The sequence below is a fragment of the Artemia franciscana genome, chromosome 5 (assembly GCF_032884065.1).
Source record: "Artemia franciscana chromosome 5, ASM3288406v1, whole genome shotgun sequence".
NCBI classification, from domain to species: Eukaryota; Metazoa; Arthropoda; class Branchiopoda; order Anostraca; family Artemiidae; genus Artemia; species Artemia franciscana.
The window spans coordinates 53,822,185-53,847,125 of record NC_088867.1 but is presented as its reverse complement, the minus strand read 5'-3'; the positions used below and the strand labels follow the sequence as shown (position 1 = coordinate 53,847,125).

General features: G+C 35.5%; 1 protein-coding gene across 11 annotated transcripts in view; it reads right to left on the bottom strand.

Moving 5' to 3' along the window:
* Positions 1-11,799: 11,799 nt before the first annotated feature.
* The window catches only part of LOC136027600 (mitogen-activated protein kinase-binding protein 1-like), a 215,511-nt gene continuing 202,369 nt past the window's right edge, over positions 11,800-24,941 (bottom strand). For 6 of the 11 annotated variants that reach the window (XM_065705005.1, XM_065705003.1, XM_065705008.1 and 3 more), the window contains 3 exons: positions 20,243-20,333; positions 15,216-15,466; positions 12,401-12,775 (listed from right to left, as the gene is read on the bottom strand). In XM_065705005.1, the coding sequence (XP_065561077.1) occupies positions 12,471-12,775; positions 15,216-15,466; positions 20,243-20,333 (647 nt within the window). In that variant the 3' untranslated portion in view covers positions 12,401-12,470. Of the gene's footprint in view, positions 12,776-15,215; positions 15,467-20,242; positions 20,334-24,941 lie in introns of all 11 variants that reach the window. The other 5 variants (XM_065705011.1, XM_065705009.1, XM_065705012.1 and 2 more) reach the window with 3 other exon arrangements.

Below are 24,941 nucleotides of genomic sequence, written 5' to 3'. Positions count from 1 at the left end.
CCCTTCCCTTCCTCGAAATAAACTTCTTTCAGGGAGGGCTCATTTTATTTAGTTTTATGGTGAATTGTATTTAGAGGTTTAATACTAAGTGTTGACGCTTATTGGTTTGTTCCTTTTATCATGGCATTACTTGGCTATTGCGCAAATGAATTACTACTGTTGATCTAGTGAGAGGAAATAACACCTACGGCTGGCTAACGCTATTGCTGCAGGATTATTTCCATGAGCAAATATTTTTCTTGGCTGTTTTCCAGGTCGTTTTGCGGGTATGCTTTGTGATGGGACTGACGTTCATCGTCACTACTCGAATATGTAGTAATTCTGAACTTTCTCGCCTGGTTTGCACCAGGATTATTTTTAATTTATTCTGGTGGGTCTAAGCTATAAAATAAGCTTAGCTGCTGTATAAGAGAGCTAGATAAACTAAGTTAACTCAAGTATGATGATGTTGGGTAGGTATGCCTTCGAATTACAGTGATTTGGTTTTATGCCTAATTTTTTTTTAATTTATTCACTTTACCAAGCGATGTATTTATACATATACAATAAATAAAATATTTTCGTTTGTCCTGTTAATCCATGTAACATGTCCTACATTTTTTGTTGTGAATTATGTTTTTCGTCTGTGTGCAAAGATTTATCCATAATTTTTTCGGTTTTTTCACTTTTTCCGGAAATGTATTTATTATTTATCTACAGCTATATTTTCTCATAAAAACTAGCTGTTGTACTACAAGAGTAATAATTACTCATAAATTATACATAGTTCTTAGAGTAACATTTTTAAAACTAATAGTCGTAAATAATTACAGTTATAAAATTAAAGTAGTTAGCCTATAGCTTACAACAAAATATCAAAATTTGTGTTCCCCCTGTATCCGTCTTAGGTCTGTTCACACATCTGATTCTTATGCCTACAAAATTAAACAGTTTTAGAACAGTACCACATTTTCGTCATTGTTGCTATGGTGAATCGTGAAATTAAATAAGCGAAACTGTTTAGTTAAATTTGACAATGCTCATCATCCATAGAAATTCAACCATTAACAATCCCTTCTTTCCCAGACACAACTACTTCTTCAAAATATACAGCATCTTTTCAAGCTTTTTGGTTCCCTATGTTTTTAGCATATTTTCTGCTATTTTTACAGTATCTTATCAGGCTTTTTGGTTCGCTATGTTTTTAGCCTGTTTCTACTGATTCTTCAACATCTTTTCAGGCTTTTTGATGCCCTACGTTTTTAGCCTATTTTTCTGCAGATTTTTCATCATCTTTTCAGGCTTTTTTGTGCCCTATGTTTTTAGCCTGTTTTCTGCTGATTTTTGAGCATCTTTTCAGGTTTTTTGGTGCCCTATGTTTTTAGCCTATTTTCTGCTTATGCTTCTTTTTGATTTGGAGCTACTACCGAGAGCTGCGTGACTAGACATTGAGGTCTTTTTGATTAAAATTGAATCCCCAATTTTATCCGCTTTTAAGATATATACAGTTGTGTAAGTTTGCTTAGCCAATCCCTAAAACTAGATTTCATCTTCACTATTTTTGCACTATAATCTTAAACTTAAAATACCAAGGACAAGAAAATAAGAACATTTTTGCCCCCACCCTTTTGGCTCCATCTTTGGTTTATTCATTTCTGAAAAACCAGGATTTTCAACAATTTTCCTTTTGGTTGTTAGACATGTATCAACATTTTTTTGTTGCGTAAATTCTCTCCACTGTTGCCACGTTTGAATCATGAAATGAAACAAGCGGAAACTTTCCTTGTTTACAAACAAGCCCAACCAAACTTTTGCAATACCCAATTTATCTGTAGCTGATCGTCAGGCAATACAACAATCAATAGAGTGATATAACTATTCTTTTCAGTCTGGCTATGGAACAAATATAAACTAGTTGAACTATGTAAAAATTAACTAATAAAATTGAAATTTTAAATCAGAAAAAAACAATTGACATGCCAATAGTCAACTAAAAGAATAAACATGACAAATAAAATAGACTAATTAGTCTTTTTAAAAAGATGGTTAAGTAGGTAAGGAAATTAACAAATAATTTGAAGTTTTTAATCTTGAATAGTGTTAATAAAGTTCGTTTTAATGCATAGCTTAGGTTTATGGCACCGTTTGTCTTTTGATACAAAGTTACATTTCTAGAACTCCACGTTTTTTCGCTCATTTTCTGCTGTTTTTTTTTACTCATGATCCTTATTTTCAAACTTGGCGCCCGCTAAGCGTAAAACTACAAAACTGCGCATGGAGTTTTTTTTTAATTTACAATTGAATTTTAGATTTTTTTGTAAATTTTATATAGTTGTGTAAATTTCCACTTAACCAATTCAAAGAATCATATTTCATTTTCACCGCTCTTCGTACTTTGAGAGAGTTATAAAACTAAAGCAGAGGCATCGTTGAAGTTGACATCTAAGTAGAGGTACAGTCAATTTAAATTAATATTAGGGGTAACCTCAAACATATTGCAGTAGTTTTGATTTCGGTATCATCGAACCGAAAAACATTTTTCTATAAAATATACAAAATTGGTTGGAGAAAAATTAACGTTTTTTCGTCTTTTCTTCTAAAATAACGACTTTAAAAAATTAATTTGCACTTCTAAAAAGTCAGTGATAGGAAAATCTAGTACATAAATCACAAATATAAACTCAGGTCTGTGTTTGACCATTCCTGAGACGTTTACTCCGTTCGCACACATACACACGCGCGAGATAAAGCGTGCATGAGTATACGTTGAATATTACATGAAGTTGGATCCACGCAGAGAAAATTTACACTTTTTAAGCCGAAATGCTAGGACAAAGTCGTGTTCTAGTATCTTGCGTATTTTGCCCCCCACGCACACCCAATCAAATAAATGGTTTTGCAAACATCTCAAAATTGTCCCGTGCGTCCAATGTTCTTCAACGCTCGCGGAGAGAAATTATTCCATAGACGCAGTGATGCCCAAGAATAAACTGACTCGTTTTGCCGGCATTTCGAGTTTGAAAGAACGTGTAAGCAGTAAGCTTACTGAACAATTTTGGCTTCTAGTTAACTTTTTAGTTGCATTCAAGATCCAAGGTAAGTATTGCCAAGCTGAAATCGGAGCATAGCTAAAAAGTGAAAAAACGTGATGGTTATATTTTAGTATGGGCCATCAAAATTAAGGATATATTTTATTGTCAATAAATACTGCTTCTCCACTAGAATGATTGAAATGTGCGGGGGATAGCCGCAAATTTATTATATTTGACAAGGTATGACAAGACTATCTTGTGAAACTGTGAAAAGCATCAAGAGAAATTGTTCCATAGACGCAGTGATGCCCAAGAATAAACTGACTCGTTTTGCCGGCATTTCGAGTTTGAAAGAACGTGTAAGCAGTATGCTTACTGAACAATTTTGGCTTCTAGTTAACTTTTTAGTTGCATTCAAGATCCAAGGTAAGTATTGCCAAGCTGAAATCGGAGCATAGCTAAAAAGTGAAAAAACGTGATGGTTATATTTTAGTATGGGTCATCAAAAGTAAGGATATATTTTATTGTCAATAAATACTGCTTCTCCACTAGAACGATTGAAATGTGCGGGGGATAGCCGCAAATTTATTATATTTGACAAGGTATGACAAGACTATCTTGTGAAACTGGGAAAAGCATCAAGAGAAATTGTTCCATAGACGCAGTGATGCCCAAGAATAAACTGACTCGTTTTGCCGGCATTTCGAGTTTGAAAGAACGTGTAAGCAGTAAGCTTACTGAACAAATTTGGCTTCTAGTTAACTTTTTAGTTGCATTCAAGATCCAAGGTAAGTATTGCCAAGCTGAAATCGGAGCATAGCTAATAAGTGAAAAAACGTGATGGTTATATTTTAGTATGGGCCATCAAAATTAAGGATATATTTTATTGTCAATAAATACTGCTTCTCCACTAGAACGATTGAAATGTGCAGGGGATAGCCGCAAATTTATTATATTTGACAAGGTATGACAAGACTATCTTGTGAAACTGTAAAAAGCATCTGAAGAGATTGGTGTTATTCATACTCTAAGGCAATCAGCTTCTAACGCATGTGAAACCCGGTTTTCCATAGGGGAGGTCGGGGTTGAACCGGACGAAAAATTGATGAATTTTTTTTTACAAAAATTAGTAAGAATGCTATCTAACCTTCATGTCTCAAGGAAGGAATCCTAGTTTGGTTGATTGATCCTTTCAAAAGTTAAACTGCAAAAACTGTTTTAGGCAGGTCAATTTTTTTCTGGCACCTTGACCATTGGTGTTTGGAAACTTCATTTGCAAACAATTTCCGACATACTCCCTTACCTTGCAGCAGCTTGTCACAATAACTAGACGAAGTCGGAGAGGCTGTACCTACAGCAGATGAACAGACTTGAACATACAAGCCCAACACTTTACAAGTCTTTCGGAAAAGGCTTAAACGTTGTGAGAAGATCCGACAAATCTTGGGCCGGTTTAACTACAGGGTTGGTCATTGAACAAGAACCGCTGAGAAATGTGAAAACAACAACCGGATTGACTAGAGGTAGAGGAAAGACGGAGGAACTGAGACTTCAGTGGGTAATGGGCGTCCGGCCTGTGCTCACGTTTATCTTCTAAAGCAAGCACTGACGGATGTTTTGTATTGCACAAGCGACCAACACAAAGAGTCGGGTATTTCAAGGCAGCAGAGGGACTGCAAAGACACACAAATAGTTATTGACTTTGTCGAGCAGTCGTCTCCTTTCGAGGGTGATCTGCTATCGCTTCAAAGCCTTACTGCTTCTATGACTGCTGCAGAAAACGTGAACGCCAACAAAGCAGTGGAAGTTGGGAAGAAGATTCTTGACGGAATGGTAAGGCAATATGTGAAGGAGTTTTCGTTCAAACAGAAGGATCAGTCAGTACTTATGACGACGAAGCAAAAAATGGGGGAGAAACCCACCGTTTAGACCCTTCATTGCTGTTTCAGCGTCTTCTAACAATATCCAAAAGACTGGGTACGGACAAAGAAGCTTCATTTAAATATGAGCTTTGCTCCTATCCTGCGTCGTTTTCTGATGATTCTTGCACGTTCCGAGAGACAAATAAACCAGAAATAGCAAAAGCTATCAAGCGGCTTTTCAGATATTGATACTATTGTGGGAGAACATAACCTGAATTGTGAACGTGAACCACGTTGTGCACCAACGAAAGATTCTTGACCGGATGGTAAGACAATCTGTGAAGGAGTTTTCGTTCAAATGGAAGGATCAGTCAGTCCTTATAACGACGAAGCAATAAATGGGGGAGAAACCCACCGTTTAGACCCTTCATTACTGTTTAAGCTTTTTCTAACTTATCCAAACAGACAGAGTATGGACAAAGAAGCTTCATTTAAATATGAGCTTTGCTCCTATCCTGCGTCGTTTTCTGATGATTCTTGCACGTTCCGAAAGACAAATAAACCAGAGCTAAAAAAATCTATCAAGGGAATTTCAGATTTGGATACTATTACAGGAACACATAACCTGAATTGTGCACCAACGTCTTAGACGGTGGAGCTTTGCTTCACAGGATTCCCTGGAGGAAGAAAGAAACATATTCGGAGATCTTAGATCAATACTAGAACTATGTTTCGGTCAAATATCTAGACGCCATTATTGTCTTTGATGGCTGCGACGTAGCTGCTTCAACGAAAGATATGAATCGTCCTAAGCGAAACCGCCTCACTTGGCGGAAAGTTCTGTTTAGCCTAGAATTGAGATCGACCTCCAAAAAAGATGATTTTCTTTCGTGCAAAAAGAATAAAGCCCATTTCGTCAATGTACTTTTTGACTTTTTCGAGGCAAAGGTCTGAAAACCACCCAATTTAAGATGATACTGACTTGCTTAGTGTGCTTACAGAAGTTGAGTGTTCGAAGACACGGAACACTGTAGTTATCGGTCATCATTGTATTCCTAAGCACCATAAAGTGTACCTGCAGAGTGAGCCTTAGCCAACCGCTTCAAGTGCAACTTGGGACATCGAAGATTGGAACTGAAACCTGCAAACTGTTTCCTTTTGCTCACGCAATTCTTCCCTTCTACATGGACTTGGCAAAGGAATTGCGCTTAAACGGCTGAGAGACAAGGAATAGTTTAGGGAAAATGCTTCAACGTTTTCTAGAATTGATCCTTCGAAAGAAGAGATTGAAACAGCGGGAGAAGCTTCACTTTATAAATTGTACGATGGAGAATCTATTGACAAGCCTGACAGTTGCCAACACCAAGTCTTTTAGCAGAAAGTAGCGACGTCTTCAACTTTCGTCCATCCCCAAGATCCACCTCCTACTTCAGCAACAGCAAAATTTCGCTGTTTCCAAACCCATATTCAAGTGCAAGATTGCATTGCACTTTCTTGATCCTGACAACTGGGGATGGAGACTTAAGAACGGCATGACATACCCTATCCTCATGGACTTTCCAGTGGCACCAAAGACAATTCTCACCGTTGTGAAAAGTGGTTGTAAGGGATTCTATTATAGCGACCGATGTAGCTGTCATCGAAATGTCATCTAATGCGACATTGCTTGCAAATCTTGCAAAGGAACTAGTTGCTTTGATACTCATATCCAAATCACAGACAAAGAAGACCTGTCATTAGTTAAATAAATGTGTTGAATCTCCAATCCTTTTGCAATTTCAAGCTATCTGTGAATTTTTATTCAAATTAATATCAATGATTTAGCGAGTTATGAGAAGTTACTTATTGGATTCTACGAATTCGGGGTGGTCACGTATAGGGTAGAGGGTAAATCGACATGGATACGGCTTCTTTTCTGCATTACCAGTTCCAATTTTTTTCTGTATGAATTCAACTTCATGTAATGCTGCTCTCAGACTTATATCGACGCTTGATTTATGCGCGGGAGGGGGGAGGGAACTGAACATGAGCGTTCAAAATTAAGATAAAGTGCATATTCGTGATCTACGTACCAGATTTCCCTATTACCGACTTTCTGTACGCGCAAATTAAGCTGTAAAAGTCTTCATTTTAGAAGTAAAGTAAAAAAACGGTCAATTTCGCCTCGTCCGATTTTCAAAGTTTTCTTTTTATGCTGTAGAGAACTTTTTTCCGGTTCGAATGGCACAAAAATCAAAACTATTGCAATTTGAGGTTAAACCTTAGATTGATTGTACTATAAATAACCAATGGCACCTATTCTGATACTGAAATACTGTAATTAAACAGTTTTTATACTTTCTTTTATCCAGTTGACACTTTTCAAAGTCGTGCGCGGCAGACAAAAGTCAAGAAAGTAATTAAAAAAGAAAAATTCCAATTAGAACTCTTCAGCTGTAATACTTTTTCAAAAATGAGTGCAAGACAAAACTCGACCAAGTGCCACAATCCAAAAACGTTGTCCAAGAGCTCCACAATCTCCAAGTGCTTTGAAGCCCCAATCGCCAAAAACGCCAATGCTTAATATAATTAGCTTAGCTACTGAGTAGTCTACAAATTCTGAACAACCAAACCCTTCTCCTTCCTGAACGGGTTAAAAAGAAAAAGAGCAAGAGGGTTCACTCAATCATAAGGCTCTTTATTCCTAATAATACATGGCACAAACGTATAAACACAATAGGGCATTTGCTACTTGTATCAAATTAGTTATCCGTTAACTTGATTATGGAATGAAAAAATTACTCTCGGAATAAGGTCACATTAGTGAGTCACAAAGCACTTTTCGAGCACCTTTATATCAGCAATGAATCACCAAAAAAACAGATCAATTGATATAAAGGGAATTATTCGCGACAGGCCATGTTTTAGCGGCAAAAATTGCCCTTCGCGAAATACAAGTGGAAAGGAAAGCTGGCTTATAAAACCGACTATAGAAAATTATCGCGTAAAAAGACTGAAAAACCAAGTTATATGAAAACAGACCACGCTTCCACTACCTCGATAAACTAGTTTTAATAGGTGGTCTAAGTCATGGTTTTGTAAAAAAAAAAAGAAAAAAAAATTATTCCTTAAACTTGTTGATTGCAAAATAAGGGAAACACTCACATTTAATTTATTGAAGACATGAGCAAAGAGTATTGGCAAGTATTAAGAGTGGAAACTGGCACTATTATTGACAAAAAAAAATTGCCAACGCCATCTAGCATTTGGCATTTCTTGGCACTTCTTCAGTGTCTTAATAAGTCAAAATTTGTGTAAGTAGTGCATCAGAAAAATTCGTATCTGATCTCGCTTTCTGCAAAAAAAAAAAAAAACAAAAAAAAAAAAAACCAAGCTTGGAAACATACCAGGAATCGCTAAATATAAGATGTCATTGGTGATTTTTTTGTCGACATTAACGCCAGTTTCCACTCCTGTAAGTTGTCCATTTTTAATTCGTAATAATTTGAATCTAGGCCTATATCTACAAGCCAAAAAAACTTTTACTTGCAGGCTTTTCAAGTCTAGTCAATTCTTGTCCTCTCGCAAATAACGGTCTGGAAACTTTCCCCTACTCGCGAATATCAATTGGAAGTCGGCTTCGTTTTCCAGGTGCGAATAACTCTCTATAATACCATTCGTCTGTTTATCGTATAAAAAGACTTGAACAAAGTGTTACAGAATGAGTTAAACAGTTAAATATACGAGTCACAGTGAAAAAAAACAACAAAAAACAACTGACCGTCCAAAATCAAAACAAATTCCCTGAAAACAGGTTTTGAGCAAGCTTAGTTAAGGAATATCAATTAAAGAATATGTGTGTATTTCGCAGACGTTACCAATCGATACAAAAATATCGAATAACTTATGCAGCGCATCAAAACCTTTTTGAAGAAAATATATTTTGATTTTGGAAAACACCTAACTAGGGTTTATTCAATAAGAAGGAACCTTTCCTTATATGCATTCAAAAACAAAAATTCAGCGAGGCTATATAGTTGAGAGGGAGAGGAAATTACACATACTCAATTTGAGATTGGTAATTTCAACAGGCTGTACAGACAATTCGGTCTGAGATTAAACTCTTTAACTACTGTATTTCATTCACTGCACAAACATTCAAAGCTAATTCGATTACTTATGGATTATGCAACGACATTTAGCGACCGCCGGGGACCATTCTTTACCACAAATTTTTTATAAATGATTTTTTAAACAAACAGGTGAACTATAGAAAAACTTCAATTTTTCTTTTGAGAATCATGATATTTCAAGGTGAGTTGTCCTTTTGCGGTGATTTGATCCCTTAGAATCTCAACAAAATTAACTTAAAAACTTATCATGCAAATAAATTTATTTCATTTGGGAGTGGTATTTAGGCATTTTCCTAAATGCCCCAACCCCCCATTGCACTTCCTGGCTGAAGGGCCAAGAAACGGAGATCAGCACCGCCGGTACGGACTGTAAAGTCTAATGCCGTATCCTTTACCTTTACCTTTTTTTATTTTCCACAAAAACAGGCTTTTTAATCAAATTAATAGTAGCGTGAAAACTTCAAAAATAATTTTTTTGGAGTCTTAAGACTTTTGAAGTTGAATAAAAAAAGCAAAAATCTATTATCCGACGGACGCCAGCCACTTAAGCAAAACACTTTTTTAAGGCTATAATTGGGATAAAAAATTTGGGAAAGGGCAAAATATGTTTCTTTTTTTGTTGGGGTAGAAAATAGTGGAGAACAAAAAGATGACCAAACGAAAAAAAGGTAACCAACTGAAAGGTGAACAAACAAAAGTGAAAAAGGGAACCAACTAGAAAGTGAAAATAAAATTCAAAGTAACTAAGCAATATGAAGATCTTCAAGAACTCAGGGTGAAAAATCATGATAGAATGAGAAATAGGTTTAATAAATAGAAACTTATGCAATAGCTCCTAATTAAAGGAGATGCGAAGTTCTAGCTGAAGTTCCTAACTTCCTAAATGAAGTTCAGTCCCGTGCATATAAATAATATACTAATATATAATATTTTAAGACACAGAATACTGCAAGCATTGATACATTATGCACAGTTTATTATTATCATTTAGGATTTGTCTGGATGGAAACTAGTGATTATAATCAGCGAAAGCATTTCCTCTTTTTAGTCCTAAGGACCGCAGCTCCACCTTTTGGGCGGGCAAACAAACCCTTCATAATGATACTTGCGATGATTTATCTACGCAGATATATTTGCATAGAGGGAGAGGAGTGTATTCCGTCGATATACACTACTTTGGCAAACCATATAACTTCAGGTCTTTGTACTGAATGTATGTATTTGCTAAGGTTTAAATACACTTTCAGTGTTGCGCTTTAAATACCGTATCTATCATATTCACGCCTCTGATATATTTATCAATGTTTTTTCTAAGCTGTTCTCAAAGGGTAGATCAAAAGGATAACGCATATTAGGAGAATCGAATCTAATTGAACATCTATTGCCCTGCTAATCCTATCTTTGAATAAAGTTCAGCAAACGGTTTTAAGCGATTATTTTAGGAGGTATAAAAGTGTCAGGCTCGACCCTTGTGGGTAACAGCGGCTGAATAATTTATTTTCCAATCAAATGGTTGCTTTTTTTATTTAAGAAATCTGCGTCATTACTGTCATAACAACGTTGTCAAACTGTTGACTACTTTTTGCCAGTCCCATTGACTAAGTCATCTTTGGGTGCTTGATTAGTCCACTTGTTGTTTGACTAGTCAAAAATGATTACCTAAAGGTCACATATGACATTTCCACACTTTTGAGACAATTGCCCAAAACCATTTACAAAACTATCCTCAAAGGGAGTTTAAGCAGGGTAATATATATTATACCCACGAATTTGGACAATAATTTTAAGAAGAACAACCTACAGTAGCACTGTAACCTTATCACAATAGGGTCCTTCCCTGTCCAATCGTGAGCCACCACCATACTTGTAATCAGGGGAGGGGGATAGTGGGATACAACAGAAAGTGTCAAATTGTTTGAGAACTCAACTATTTATAAACCTGAACATCTCATGATTTGTTTTTGTTTTTTGTTTTTTACGTAATAGAATTCGTGCTGTTGTAATGAATATATGCCTCACTCCATAAAAAATAGTGTGTACGTCCCAGAGCACTCTCTGGAGAAAATATTCTCAGAGCATAACGATTTTTTAAGGACAGATATTTTGGCAAAAAAAAGTTTATTTGGAGCAGCAAACCCCTCTAACCATGCAGGAACCAAAATTGGAGGGGGGAGGGAAACAAGGCGTGAGCCACTACAATACCTGTAAACTGGATAGGAGGATATTGGAATGCCACAGAAAATGTCGAAGTGTTCAAGGACTCAAATATTTATGAACCTGAACATCTCATGATTTTATAATTTTTCCGTAAAAAAAAAAGAAAAAAAGTTTAGCTGAAGTAACAGATCCCTATTCTCCTATTCTCATGCAAGGGTAGAAATGGGGGAGGGGTCTAAGGGGACATTTTGAACACTACCTTTTTTGGAACTTACATTAAAAAATGAAAAAGGCCCTTGTCAGACTTGCTTTGCCCTCCCGTACACTTTCTTGTATTGCTGCCTTTCCCCCATGTAAGAATCTCTTGATACCCGAATAAACTTAACCAAGCTGTTAACCTTTTTCTGATGTGAAATTGAAAATGATTCCTATTTGTACTAAATATACAAAAAAGCTATTCGATGAGAAATGAAGCAATCCATACAAAAAAAAGGCATAATTCAATTAAATATTTTCTTTAAGTGAGATTCACAGTTTTAGTTGATGAACAATGAAAAAGGCTATTTACTCCGTTCAGACCTGGGTTTGTCACTCAAGCAGTGTCAATGCAAAAAAATTGTGATTTTATAAATGGCTCCACATGTGATAATTAAGTAGTTCTTTTTTTTTTTTTTATTTCATTCTAGTCAACATCTAGTCTGCACTAAGTAGACCTAGTTTAGCTTGAGAAAATCTAGGCCGTTTAAGTAGGATAGTCAAATTTAAGCTGGTAACTGTCTTGGGGACGGATTTCTTCTTCCTTTACCATCCCCTGCATAAAGTAGCTGAAATGAGATATAAGCAGTAGTTTTAGGCTGAGCAAGATCGCCAAACGCTAGATGGCGTTGGTGATTTTTTCGACACTAGAGTCAGTAATTACTCTTACGAGTTCCCGTCTTTGGGAGGAGTTTCTTCTTCCTTTACCCTCCCCTGCATCTTACAGTAGCCGAAATGAGAGATACGCAGCAGTTTTGGGTTAAACAAAATTACCAAATGCTAGATGGCGATGGTGGTTTGTTTTCGACACTACCGCCAGTAATTACTTTCATAAGTTTCCATCTTGCGGATGGATTTCTTTTTCCTTTACCTTCCCCTGCTTTTTAAAGAAACCAGAATGAGACGTATGCAGGAGTTTTGGGTTAAACAAAATCAGCAAATGCTAGATGGCGTTGGTGATTTTTCTTTTGGACACTAGCGTCTGTTTTTATTCTTATAAGTGTCCTACTCTCCTCTATATCGCCCTCTTATTGAATAGACCACTAGCTCTTCAATAACAAGGTATACACTTTTCACCGTTTATCTGTCGAAGGCTCAGTTTGTTTTTGCACAATAGAATAAATCATTTCTAGCTGATTCTTCATATTTACTAACATAGCAGGGTTAGCAAACCCTTCAGGTCCAAAGTTTAGAGGGTTAGAGGGAACATCTCCCACACTTAACGATTTCACTAATCCTTGTAAGGTTGGTTGAACTTGGGTGATTACATGCTGAAGCAGGTCTTTGTCCACTGTTGCCAAACGCGTATGTAACTCAAGTAGATTCTCTGAAGCTGTTTGCCAAGACTCAATGACGCTGTCACACACATGCTTTGTGACTAAAACAAAATAAAAACAAGAATGACAATTACTTTCATCTTTGACCATCATTTTTAATTAGTTCACAGACTAAGCAACTATTCACAACCAGGCACTGGTATGATATACTCATAACCACTCAAAAAGTGAAGTTAGATTAATCCTAATAAAATATACCTAAGTATAATAAAAATGTAATACTTTATTAACAAATTTGGGCTATATACTTGCACATTGGGGGGTGGGGTTAAAGTACACCAGGTGTGCATGCAGAATGTGTTAGCTACAATTGTTCTGCATGTTATGAAGTAAGAATTGTTTCCTGACTTCACACTATCCAAGTACTTTTTTCCCCAACTCCTCCTAATGTGCAAATATATATAGCCCAAACTATATATTTCCCATCTATTCTATCACTTCTCTTTGTCTTTTCTCACGCCAAGGTGAAAGAAACTAGCGAAAGAAACCGGTTTACAGGAGGTGAAAGACGAGAGGAGGGTTATTACACTTTTTTCTGGTTATAAGTCGGTCCAAACAGGGAACAACAAATCGAAAATTATACATACATTGATTTCCATCAAAATAGCCAGGTACAACAAAAAGAATATGAAAAGTGGGAAACCTACTGAAAGCACCAAGCACTGTTTGTGTCGACGACTTTTACCAGAATGGCATCCAAAATTGTGTGTTATACCAGAAACAAATTATTTAAAACTAACGTAATGGGCCTTTGAAAGACCACGCCACCATCTATCGGTGGCCTATTACCATCTACCGTGGACTATTACCTTCTGTCTTATCAGTATTACATATCTAAGCGTCTTTTTTAACTATTTTTTCGGTTCCAAGAGGAGCTACAAAAATTTGTTGTCCCTAGATTGGTTTTCCTGACACCAGTGCCAAACACCATCTATTATTGAAAACAATGAAATGAAAATTTGAGTCTGGAATTCTAGTATGTTGATAAAATCTGTTTTGGGCGGTGTTATAAATATTGGATGGCAATAAAAACTACGTAGAGGTATTTCAAATGCCACAATCACAAATTTTCAAATTGCTCAATGCGTGAACACTTAAATGGGTGGCATTGATGACTAAAAAATTTTAAGGGGGCATTTCAAATTTGAAAATAGTAAAAACTCCTCAATGAATGAACATTGAAATGGTACATATTTCCTAAAAGCATGCTTGCCCAGCCTGGCACTATGGACTCACCAAAGCACAAACAGAAAAAATAGAGGGCAAAACCAAAATAGGGTGCTTAAATGATAATATGCGGTCAAGTAAGTCCCCTACCACTTTCCCATCTAAAAACTCAAAGAAACCACTTTGCAGGAACTACTGCTAATGAAATGTAGGAGGAGGGGGCAAGGGTATTTTTCTATTTTTAATGGAAATACAAAAAAAAACATTGAGCAAATATACCTAAAACAGAGGGGTAGCGACCACTTCACTGCTTGAACAAATTGTCTACTAATCTATCTAAATCCAGTTTCTTTATGTCCTCCTTTTCAACCTCCTTTTCAACGGCCAAAATCCAGAGTGGCACTCTGGCGGGGAGGAGGATGGCTTTGTGAAGGTTTGGTTTATGGCTGTTTCGAATCCTCAAGTTTCTGGTATTCCTCCCTCCCCCTCACATTCCCACCTGACACAGAAATAATAACAAGGGCATGAAAATTCGTGTGTTTACCCTCTGCCGGCCCGTCAAGGTATAGGAAATCTTTTGAACCCTCATTCGTTGAATGACAATAATAGTGGAAAAATAATCTACTTATCTATTTCTCTCTCTCAACTCCCTTTAGTGTTCCTGGCAATAAAATTTTGTAGTTAAATTGTTTTGCCTCAATATTAGACTGGAGAGTGGTATACAGTACGACCTGGCAGTATATACAAGCCGTCATGGCTGAGTGGTTGGCGCGCTGTCGTGGGAATTATGTGTCCAAGGGGCACGGGTTCCATCCCAGTTGTGACCAATTATTTGATTTGGGACGGGGGTCAGTGGCGTGACTCTGTAAGCTCAGCCAGAGTCGACCCAGCTCTAAATGGGTACCTGGAGAAATCTGGGGAAGGTAAGCAGGAAAGATGTGTGAAAGCACAGGATGGTTGGCCCCCAACCCCCCATTGCACTTCCTGGCTGAAGGCCCATGAAACGGAGATCAGCACCGCCGATTTGGACCTTAAGGTTCTAGTGCCATCTTACTTACTTTACTTTACTTACTTATACAGTACGAGAGTATTCTGAGCAACATTTGACTCTGTTATTCCTAATCTTTTTATTTATACGGGAAGGACACAAGTTCAGCCATTTCAAATTGTGAGTAAACGTGTTGAATAAATAAATTATTCATTTATTTATTCAAAATTCGATAAATACAGAAGAAGAAATTCCCAGAATTCAGTAAAATTTACAGAACTTACAATTTTCATAGTAACACATAAAATAAATATGATTACAGGTACCTTTACCATTAGACACGTCAGCTGTGCCATCACTCGGTTTCGGGTTAGCAAATAACGTCTTCTTGGTAGTAGTAGTCGTTTTTTTCGTGAACGTTTCCTGTTTCGTTTTGGTGACAGTGACATTGGCTCCAGTGACTGTTGCACTGGGACCACTCCGTCCAGAAAGGTCACGTTCGCTAACTGCTCTATTACCCATGCTTGTTCGTCCGTGTTTACTTAGATCCAAACGGGTTGACTCGCGTTGGGTCTTACTACACAAAAACACAAATATTAATTTTAATTCTCCCAAAAGAGAGTTGTAGACGTCCATGTATCAAGGCCGTATCCAGGAGGAGTGGGGGTTGAACTCTCCCCCCAAAATATCTTCAAGACTCATACAAACGTAATCAAATGCAAAAAATCATTTTTGATGGGTTTTTAAAGTCCCCCCCCCTCTGTACAAAAATCCTAGATACGACCTTGCCGTGTACTATTTTTTTTTTATTACATTGCTTCTAATTACAGTAATTTAACAACTGTATTAATTTATTAAAATTACTGATTAATTTTTATATTCTTTCTGAAAGTAAAAAAAGCTAAAACCCCTGTTTATGTAATCTTCTAAAGGAAACAATGTATGTAATGAAAACAATGGGGAAAATATATACTGACGTATTTTCAGGGTTTGTTTTTTTTTGGTATACATTCATTTTGGCTGTATCATTACATTAAGGGAATAAAGCTGAAAATAATTATTTATGGAATTTTTTGTTAAGTTTTTAAAGTTCATTTGTTAAGCCATCCTAACCGAGTGGCTAGCGGGCTAGAATTGAAATCCTGAGGACAGGAGTTCGAGTTCAGGTGTGGCTGGTTATTTGATATCCATACCTGCGCTACGCAGATCATTGGTGAACATGCGAAAAAGTAAAAATAGATATTCCGTACGAATCCGAGCAAAATATAAAACAATGATATTGAAAATCATTGAATAAAAACAGTGCAAAAACATGGATTTAAGCGGAAGCAACGCAGAAAATCGGATTAGTATCGATATTTTGCACATTATAGAGCACGAATTTTGGTATTATAGTATCTGCTTTAGGGTAGTTATAGTATTTGCTTATAGCATTTGACATAGACGAGAGTTTAACATAAAAAAAAGAAAACTTATTAATGAATTAGTTGAACTTCATGATCTGCCAAATGTTGTTACAACTGCTTCTAGAAATAGGGATTTAGTCGATCCTGCACCTTCTGGGTCCAGAATTACTACACCTTTTCTTGCTGATGATGCGACATTAATGTGTGTTGCTTCAACTGAACAACTACTTCCTCTACAATTAATACAGCAATGACTAAGACATGTCTTTGGTTGAAGATAAACCGGATTGACCTAAATATAAGCAAGTCAAATTTTGTTATTTTTTCACGGTCCCCAAATTATTATTCTTGGATTACGGAAATAGCTTCAACGAAGCGAATTGTTAAGCGGTAAGTTCCGTCAAGTACCAAGTATCGTTATGGGTGCCTTCCAGACTGTTTTAGAAGGAATATTTTGGGAAAGGTCCAAAGTTCATTGTCACGGAAGAATTAAAATTATCGTTTCCAATGTTCAAAGAGACCAACTTTTTACTCAACAATTCGATACGACTTCAGAAGGTGGCCATTGGCGGCGGTTAAACATATTAAAGATTAAAATATTTATTCAACTGTGTTTGGCTTGGACCTCCTATCTTAAGAAGCTCAATTACATTTAATAGTAAATAATTTGCATACTAGGATAATTCTTTGAAATAAAAGCTAATACAGCTTTAAGATTAAAACAGCAAAAGTTACAATAATTCTTACAATTAAAATATAATCAGAAATTAAAACACAATAAAACAATTGATTTAACAAATTATCATTAAGTATATTTTTCAATCAGAGTTGACACACTCCCAAAAAATTAGATGTCACTAAAAGAAAAACAACTTGATGTGCCTTCTTAAAGGGCTTTAATTGATAAATTAAACGAAGACTTACCAAGATTGAAGTTTGATTTTAATTCTACTCCAAAAAGGGAGCGCCAGCGTAGTTCAGAGTTCAACTGAGATAGACGACCGCGATCACTTGGATTGATCAAGAGTAGTACCAGTATTTTAAAGTCCTTGAAGTATGCGATGGTTAAGCTCGTGGTAAAGCGCTAAGAGTTCAACGGGAAGGGAAATTGGGAGGGAAGTTGAACCCTCAGCTACGCTGGCGCTCCTTCTTTGGAGTAGAATTAAAATCAAACTTCAATCTTGGTAAATTTTCGTTTAATTTATCAATTCTACTCCAAAACGGAGCATCTTAGCTACGCTTTCGAGTTAAAATGAGATTTTAAGGTTCACCATGAGCTAAACCATCACTAACAATCAATAATAATTGTAAAAAGAGGCTATTATATGAAAATTCATTTATAGTAAGATGTTTCAAACACAACAAATACAATGAATAAATTCCAAAGACAGATAACTATCGTCCACTTTCAATTGGTTTGTGGTAGAGCCTTAATTTAAGGTGGGACTGCAGGAAATAACACTTCTTAGATCCATCTAGGAATACATGACTTGGATCCAGCAATATGAGGCTAACAGATGTATGAAAAAATTGTGTCGTCTCTATTTTGATATTACGTCATTCTAGCAAAAGTAGCTAGATGTGTCACCGGATACAAGGAAGTTCGAAATTTAACGACTGATTTGTGGTTTCACAGTTTCTTTGTTTTTAACAACACACTGATTTGAAAAACAAAACTTTCATCCTTACTGTGTATCACCGAGAGCTAGATCTTGCGCTCCTAAAACTGATTTCAGGGCTCAGAGAGCCATATCAAGCACGAGTTCGAAACTCGGAGTTCCGAGGGCAATGATTTGTTCTTCGATCATTATCCACTGTTGGAAAGGTTGAAACAAGAAGGCCTAAAGTTTCAGCCAATTCTTGAATCGTAGTTGGTTCTTGATTAAGAAGATTTGGAACAACATCCCAAACTTTTTGAATGTTTCTTTCCGGCAGGAAAATATGCATTGATTGCAAATCTAACAGAAAACCCAGAAATTCAATTTGTTGGCTTGAAATAAGAACTGACTTTCCCATTGAATGAAAAACCCTTAATTCTGACAGTGATTTCACTGTTTCATGAATGTTGTTTTGACATTCTGAAAATAACCTTCCCACAAAGGCTGAATCATCCAAGTAAACAACAGACGATTACCCTTTGTCAAAGTAGGGAAAAACGGGTTTCGTGAGTTTTTGGAAGAAAACGGGAGAGGGAGAAATATAGGGAGAAAACGGGTTATCAGGAACCCTAGGGGCTCCTGACAACCAATTTGGCGTTAAAGCCCAGTAAAAATCTTCTTCAAACAAAGCACGATATGTCTCCTTCTGCAAGATACAAATAATAAAAATCGACAAGGTCAACAGAGGTAAATGCAATAATTTTTGTCATAAAAAGAACTGTAGACTAACACTTCCCATTTTAAAATCGCAGTATTTAACGGTTTTGTTTAATTCTTCAAGATTCAGAGTAAATCGAGAACCATTTTTCATCGGGACCGTAAAAACGGAAAATAAAAAGTATTTCCTTTGTGCTGAAGTCGGAACTTCAACAATGGCACTTTATGTAATAAAATATCAACTTCTTTTCTTATAACGTGTAATTCTTCAAAAGTAAAACTTTTGTTCTTTCTTTTCAAAGCTTTCAATGGTGTTTTCCCAAATTCAATCTTATAACCTAAAGATACAATTTTCAAAATATTCAAATCACTGGTTATTGACTGCCCTTCCTGACAAACCTACTAATTCTCCCCGTTATAAAGTTATTAGCCAAATGTTGTAACTGGTTAGTGAAATTTACAACAAAATCCTAAGAATTAAGGGCAGGGTATGCTAAAAGGTATATACCAGCTATTTGCGATCCTATTTTTAGAATCTTTGGAGTTTGGGCCTTTCTCGAGGGTCCTGGCCCTGTCTGACAAGCCAATCATTGTTTTATCATAATATAGTAGAAGCAACGCATATACTTAAACTGTGCATCACAATTATTCATTAGTTAGTTTGGTGTTAATCCAAGCGAGAGCAAATAACAACTGGTATTAATCTTGGTCAGTCCAAGTAATCGCGGACGTTTATCTCAGTTTAACTCGAAAGCGTAGCTGAGGTGCTCTGCTTTGGAGTAGAATAAAACATTTATTTTGATAAGGATACTTGACTTCTGTAGATAGATACACTTTGAAACGAAAGAATCATTTCATTATTCCTTTCCTTCCTTATCAACAGTTTACTTTTCGTATTAACTGTTTGTACTTTAGTTTCATGTTGATATTGTCTTCATTAATTAATGTGACCAAATGGAAGATCATTTGACGACAAAAATAACTCACAAACACATACACATACACGCTCTCGGATCCAGAGGACGGAGGGGGGCGGCCCCCGAGATTTTTTCTGGTGCCTTCTTGTCTTGTTGTTTCTTCTTTTTTTACCTTTTTTTAAGGATAAATTTGTCAATTTCGTAAATTATTGGCACATTTGTCGTATCCTCCCTGATTTTGCTCATTGGCACCCTTGTCACACTGGGCCTCCTCCAAGATTTTGCTCGGGATCCACCACTGCACACACACACACACAAAAAAGAGAAAAGAGTAAATGTTTTCCCATAAAAGATAATATTAGAGGCAGAGTGATGTTCAAAACCAAAACATTAAGAATGAATAATGGCTCCCTGTTTATATTAGAGAAAATATATTTTTTTTATTTAATTCTGGATAGGTTTAAAGAAAAAAGAAAAGATATATATTAAAAATTCGTATTTTCAGAATAGATGTTTAAACCTGAGCTTGTATCTACTTGTATCACAAATAGGTGTGATACAAGGAATCCCGAACAAGCCCTTGATTAGCTTTAAATTAGCAAATAATCTTTTTTATTCTCTTATATTTTATTTTATTATATTATATTATCTTATATTATATTTTATTCTTTTATATTTTGTTTATTCCATTTGAAGATACAATTCATGAATTTACCTGGCACTTCTTTCAAAACTCAATACTTTCGCTCGAACAGAAGTCGACTTTTCGTCATCGCTGGAATCGTAAGCGTTTTGTCGTAAGTCTCCTAAAATAAAAACAAAAATAAGTCGGCCTCTAGTGCGAGTTACCAGCCGGCCTCTAGGCCTTAAACTGCTAGGGACGGGCAGCTCAAGTACTCGGACTTTCCACAAACCAAACAGAAGGGAGGAGAAGATGACAAAGAAGGGTTGCTAGTGTTATTTTGAAGTCAAAGGGGTGAAAGGATTGTATGCAGTCTGTATACCCTCATACAAATTCTGGAATTGGAACCTCGTGATGAAAACGTCTTTGAAGGCCCGTTCGCCAACACGAAGAAGAGGTCGTAACGGACAAGTGAAGTCCTTCGACCAAAATATAAGGGAATAAGAAGAAGAAGTATGAAATAAATTCATGAACCTAAAAAATCGAAGAGCGGAGTTTCCAAAAATGTTCAAAGTTCCACTCTCCCCCCTAGACTTTTCTATGTGGCAAAAAGCTGGTAAAACCAGATTTCTGCTAAACAGCTATATTTATCTAAAACATTAATACTATATAATAAACGTCTAAACATGTTCTAAACATTCTCAATATTTTGAAAATAGTGATTTTTTTAAATAGTGAAAATAGTGAATAGTGAAAATAGTGAAATTTTGAAATAGTGAGTAGGGAAGAGATTTCCTTAGAAAAGGGAAGATGAATTAAATTCTTTTCTGAAATAAACCATATTTTAATGCTTCTTGCTTACACTTTTTTTTCAATTGTGTTTACTGGCCAAGAAAGTCGTCAAAATTTAATAACTAGGAGGCAACGCCAGCAATAGCGTGGTTCGATTTGTATGTACTTTTCAGAAAACAATTTGTGTTTCAGGTTTTTTTTTTTTTTTTTTTTTATAACACGAACAACAACATAGCCACAATAAAAAATATAAAAAAACGTATCAAGGTTTACAATTAAAGGCTTACAAAATTCCTAATTTCATATGGATTTTGATAACCAACTAATAAATTTATTAGGTCGTCTTAGCTTTCCATTTATAATTAAAGTGAACTGAAAATATATTACCGTGATTTCATTTTCATTTTAAAATAGAGCACATTTCGGCTAAAATAAGATTGAATCAGTCAATCTGGATTGCTAATTCACTTTTTTTTTAAACTGTACTATTGTATTCAATTCTACGATGATTATGCTTAAACATGAGACGGCAATTTTACTATTTTATATATATATATATATATATATATATATATATATATATATATATATATATATATATATATATATATGAGCCCTTATGTTGGGTGTTGCCTCTGAATTATTTGTCTATATTATTTTTTCTATGGTTTGGTAAATGACGACTTATACTTATTGACGACATGACTGCCTGTCCATGGATTATTCTTTATGGTTGATTGTGTGTGGCTATGCTGTTTGACCTATGTGATTGTATGGATGAGTAGGGTTAAGGCCTCATTCAAGTGCTGGTCTATATTAATCACTAATTTAGGAAAACAGTCTTCCTTTTCTCCTTCTGTCTCCTTTTTTTTTTTTTTTTTTTTTTTTTTTTTTTTTTTTTTGTTTGTGCTGTAGCATTGGTGATTTCTCTTTTCATGATATATATATATATATATATTCCTCCACGGAAAATTCCGTAGAGGAATTTTCCACGAGAAGGGGGGGGGAGGCCTCAGGAGGAGAATAATCTATGGGGAGAATTTTCCGAAGAGCATTTTTAGATGCCTACTTTTATATTTAAAAATCCGATTGTTATTAATTCAAGGGGGAAATTTTCCGTGGGAAATGATTTTCAGGGAGAATATCCCTCTGAAGTGGATTTTTCTGCAAGGGAAAATTTCGGGGATAGTAGATTTTATTTTTCCAGCCTTTTCCCTTAGTTCTACGACATCCTCCAACATGATATATTCACCTATTTCCACCCATTTAAACCCCAGATCCATTAACCTTGAACTAAGAGTCTATCTAAGCGTCGGTATTTTCTTTACGTTTCATTTCTAATTTTGCTTGCATTTTTTTCATTATATTTTTTTACATTACAAAATTAGTTGCAAATTGTTGAAAAGGGAAAAATTTCTCTCTTCTTAAAGGATATTTAGATCATTTTCAAAGAAAAAACCTAAGTAAAATCACAATTTGTGCTCGGTAAATAGAGAGATCTGACCCTAATAAACCAAATCAAATAAATTGCTTGATATTTCGGAGCAAACCAGAGCTGAGGGCTCGTCGCAAAGTCGCTCGTTTCAGAGGGAAAACAAACCTTAAAATAAATAAAGACACCCTGTAAATTTATTAAAAATTTACTATTATGCTCTTTTTTATTGTTTTTAAAAGGAATCTGTTACTATTCGAGAAGTTTTCTAGTAAGACTTCAATTTCGCTGTCAATTAGATTGTACCAAAATTCCATAGCAATGTCGCTTGGTCATTTTAATTTTACATTAAAGTTTTCGTTCTTAGATATCTTGTGGATTAAAATTAATTTTAGGTTTACAGTAAAATTTACAAATCTTACAGTAATTTTACTGTCTTCTGTCAAATTTTAGCTTTGTGTTCATCCTCAGCCGACAAAAGTCAATAGTTGGTGAGTCAACCCTTGCGCAAAGTCATATTCCTATCATTATTCAGTTTTCTTTTCCTCCTAGATGTATTTTTGATCAAATATTTGATAGTCCACCTTTTTCGACTATTTAGCTATTATTTTATTATTCTAATACCATTCTCTTTGCCCAACATCTAGATAACCTTCGGACAAACATTCACCTGTCTCCCTAAAAATAGCCCTTGAAGAATTTAATATTTTTTTTATCTTTATGTACTTTCGGTACTTTTGATTGTGATTGATTCATCGATTGTGACATTTGATTGATAGATTAATTGTAACAAAGCAAGCAACAGTAAAAAATATTAACCAAGCGCATGCGAAGTAAATATAATTATTACCCATGAACCTGGAATCAACAAAAATAGAACCAGTACCATATTGCGCTATACTGAGTCAACTAAAAAATTTCACTTTTTGGTACATTCAGATCCATTTTCTTCAATTTTCAATTTGATCAATTCTGAGTTGTTTTTTTTAATGTTCCTCTAAGCTGAATGTCACTGGAATAAGTTGAAAGAGTGTGTTGTTACTGTTTATTGCGCAGGTCAATTCGCTCTGGCGAATGTGATTAGTAACAACATGTAAGTCAGGTAAATACGTAAATTCAAACAGTTCGTGGTAACGAACTGTAAGGAGCGGCCCGACTCAATAGTAATCAAAACTCAAAAAAATGGAATTTTGATACCAATAAATATATCAAAGAATTGGATTTTTAGGCTGATTTCAAATATATAAAGTTTAGTCTTACCCATCGAAAGTTACGAGCCAGAGGAAAGTTGCCTTATTTTCGAAAAAAAGAGGAAACAACCCCCTAAAAGTCGTAGAATCTTAATGAAAATCACAACATCAGATTCAGCATATCAGAGAACCCTACTGTAGAGGTTTCAAACTCCTATCTGCAAAAATTTGGATTTTTTTTTTGCCAGAACGAAGATCACAGATGTGTGTTTGTTTGTTTTATTTTCCCAGAGGTGATCCAGTGATCCAAGAATATGACGAGAGGGCTCATTAAAACGGAAATTAAAAGTTATAGCCCTATATTGAAGTCACCAAAAAAATTGGAGGGCTTTGCCTATTGTTTACAGTTAGTATTGGTTATAGAGATGTATATAGACGTTTTCAGGGGGGATTTTTTTCTGGTGGGGGTGAGGGTCGGGGCAAGTTTCATGAGGGAAGGCAATTTTCTATGAAGGAGGCGCTGGGTTTCACAGCATTATTTCAAAGAAGATCAGAATTTCAAAAATATATATATTTTTTAAACTGAAAGTTTAAACATTAAAACTTAAAACGAACCAGAATGATTACGTATATGAAGGGGTTCGCCCCCTCGTCAATACCTCGCTTTTCACGCGTAAGTTTTTTTTAATACTTTCAAGAGAGCTATTTATTCAAATTAAACGGCCTTTGTGATTCAGGGGTCATTCTTAAAGAATTGGAACAAAATTCAAACTTTTATTTCTTTTAGTTCAAGTATCCTAGTGGAATTTCTTAGAAAAATGAATCATACTTGACTCAAGGAAAATTTAAAAATTCCTGGGAATCAGTGAGCTTATATCCTTGAAAATATAAGCTGTATATAAATACAATATATATATATAATCAAGAACTTAATTCGTATTTTTCAAATTGATAAATCATAACTCAAATATAAAAAAACTCTGAAATAAGTTCCCTGTGTACCGTGACATGGATATGAGAACCACTATGTTAATCAGCTTGCTCTCAATTTGGAAGTTTTTTTTTTAAATACTGACAAATCTGAAACTTCATCTAGCCTGTTTAGAACCATTTATAGTTCGTATATTCTTTAAATTCCCGGCTATCTTCTTGGTCTAACAGTTCGTGGTAACGAGCTGTAAGTAAGGAGGGACTCGGCTCAATAGTAACCGAAAACCTAATTTTGATACCAATAGATTTATCAAAAGAATCAGATTTTTATGCTGATGTGAAATATATAAATTTTATTAAGTTTAATCCTACTCATCAAAGGTTACGAGATATTTACCTTTTTTGAAAAAAAGGGGAAACATCCGCCCCCACCAAAGTCACAGAACCT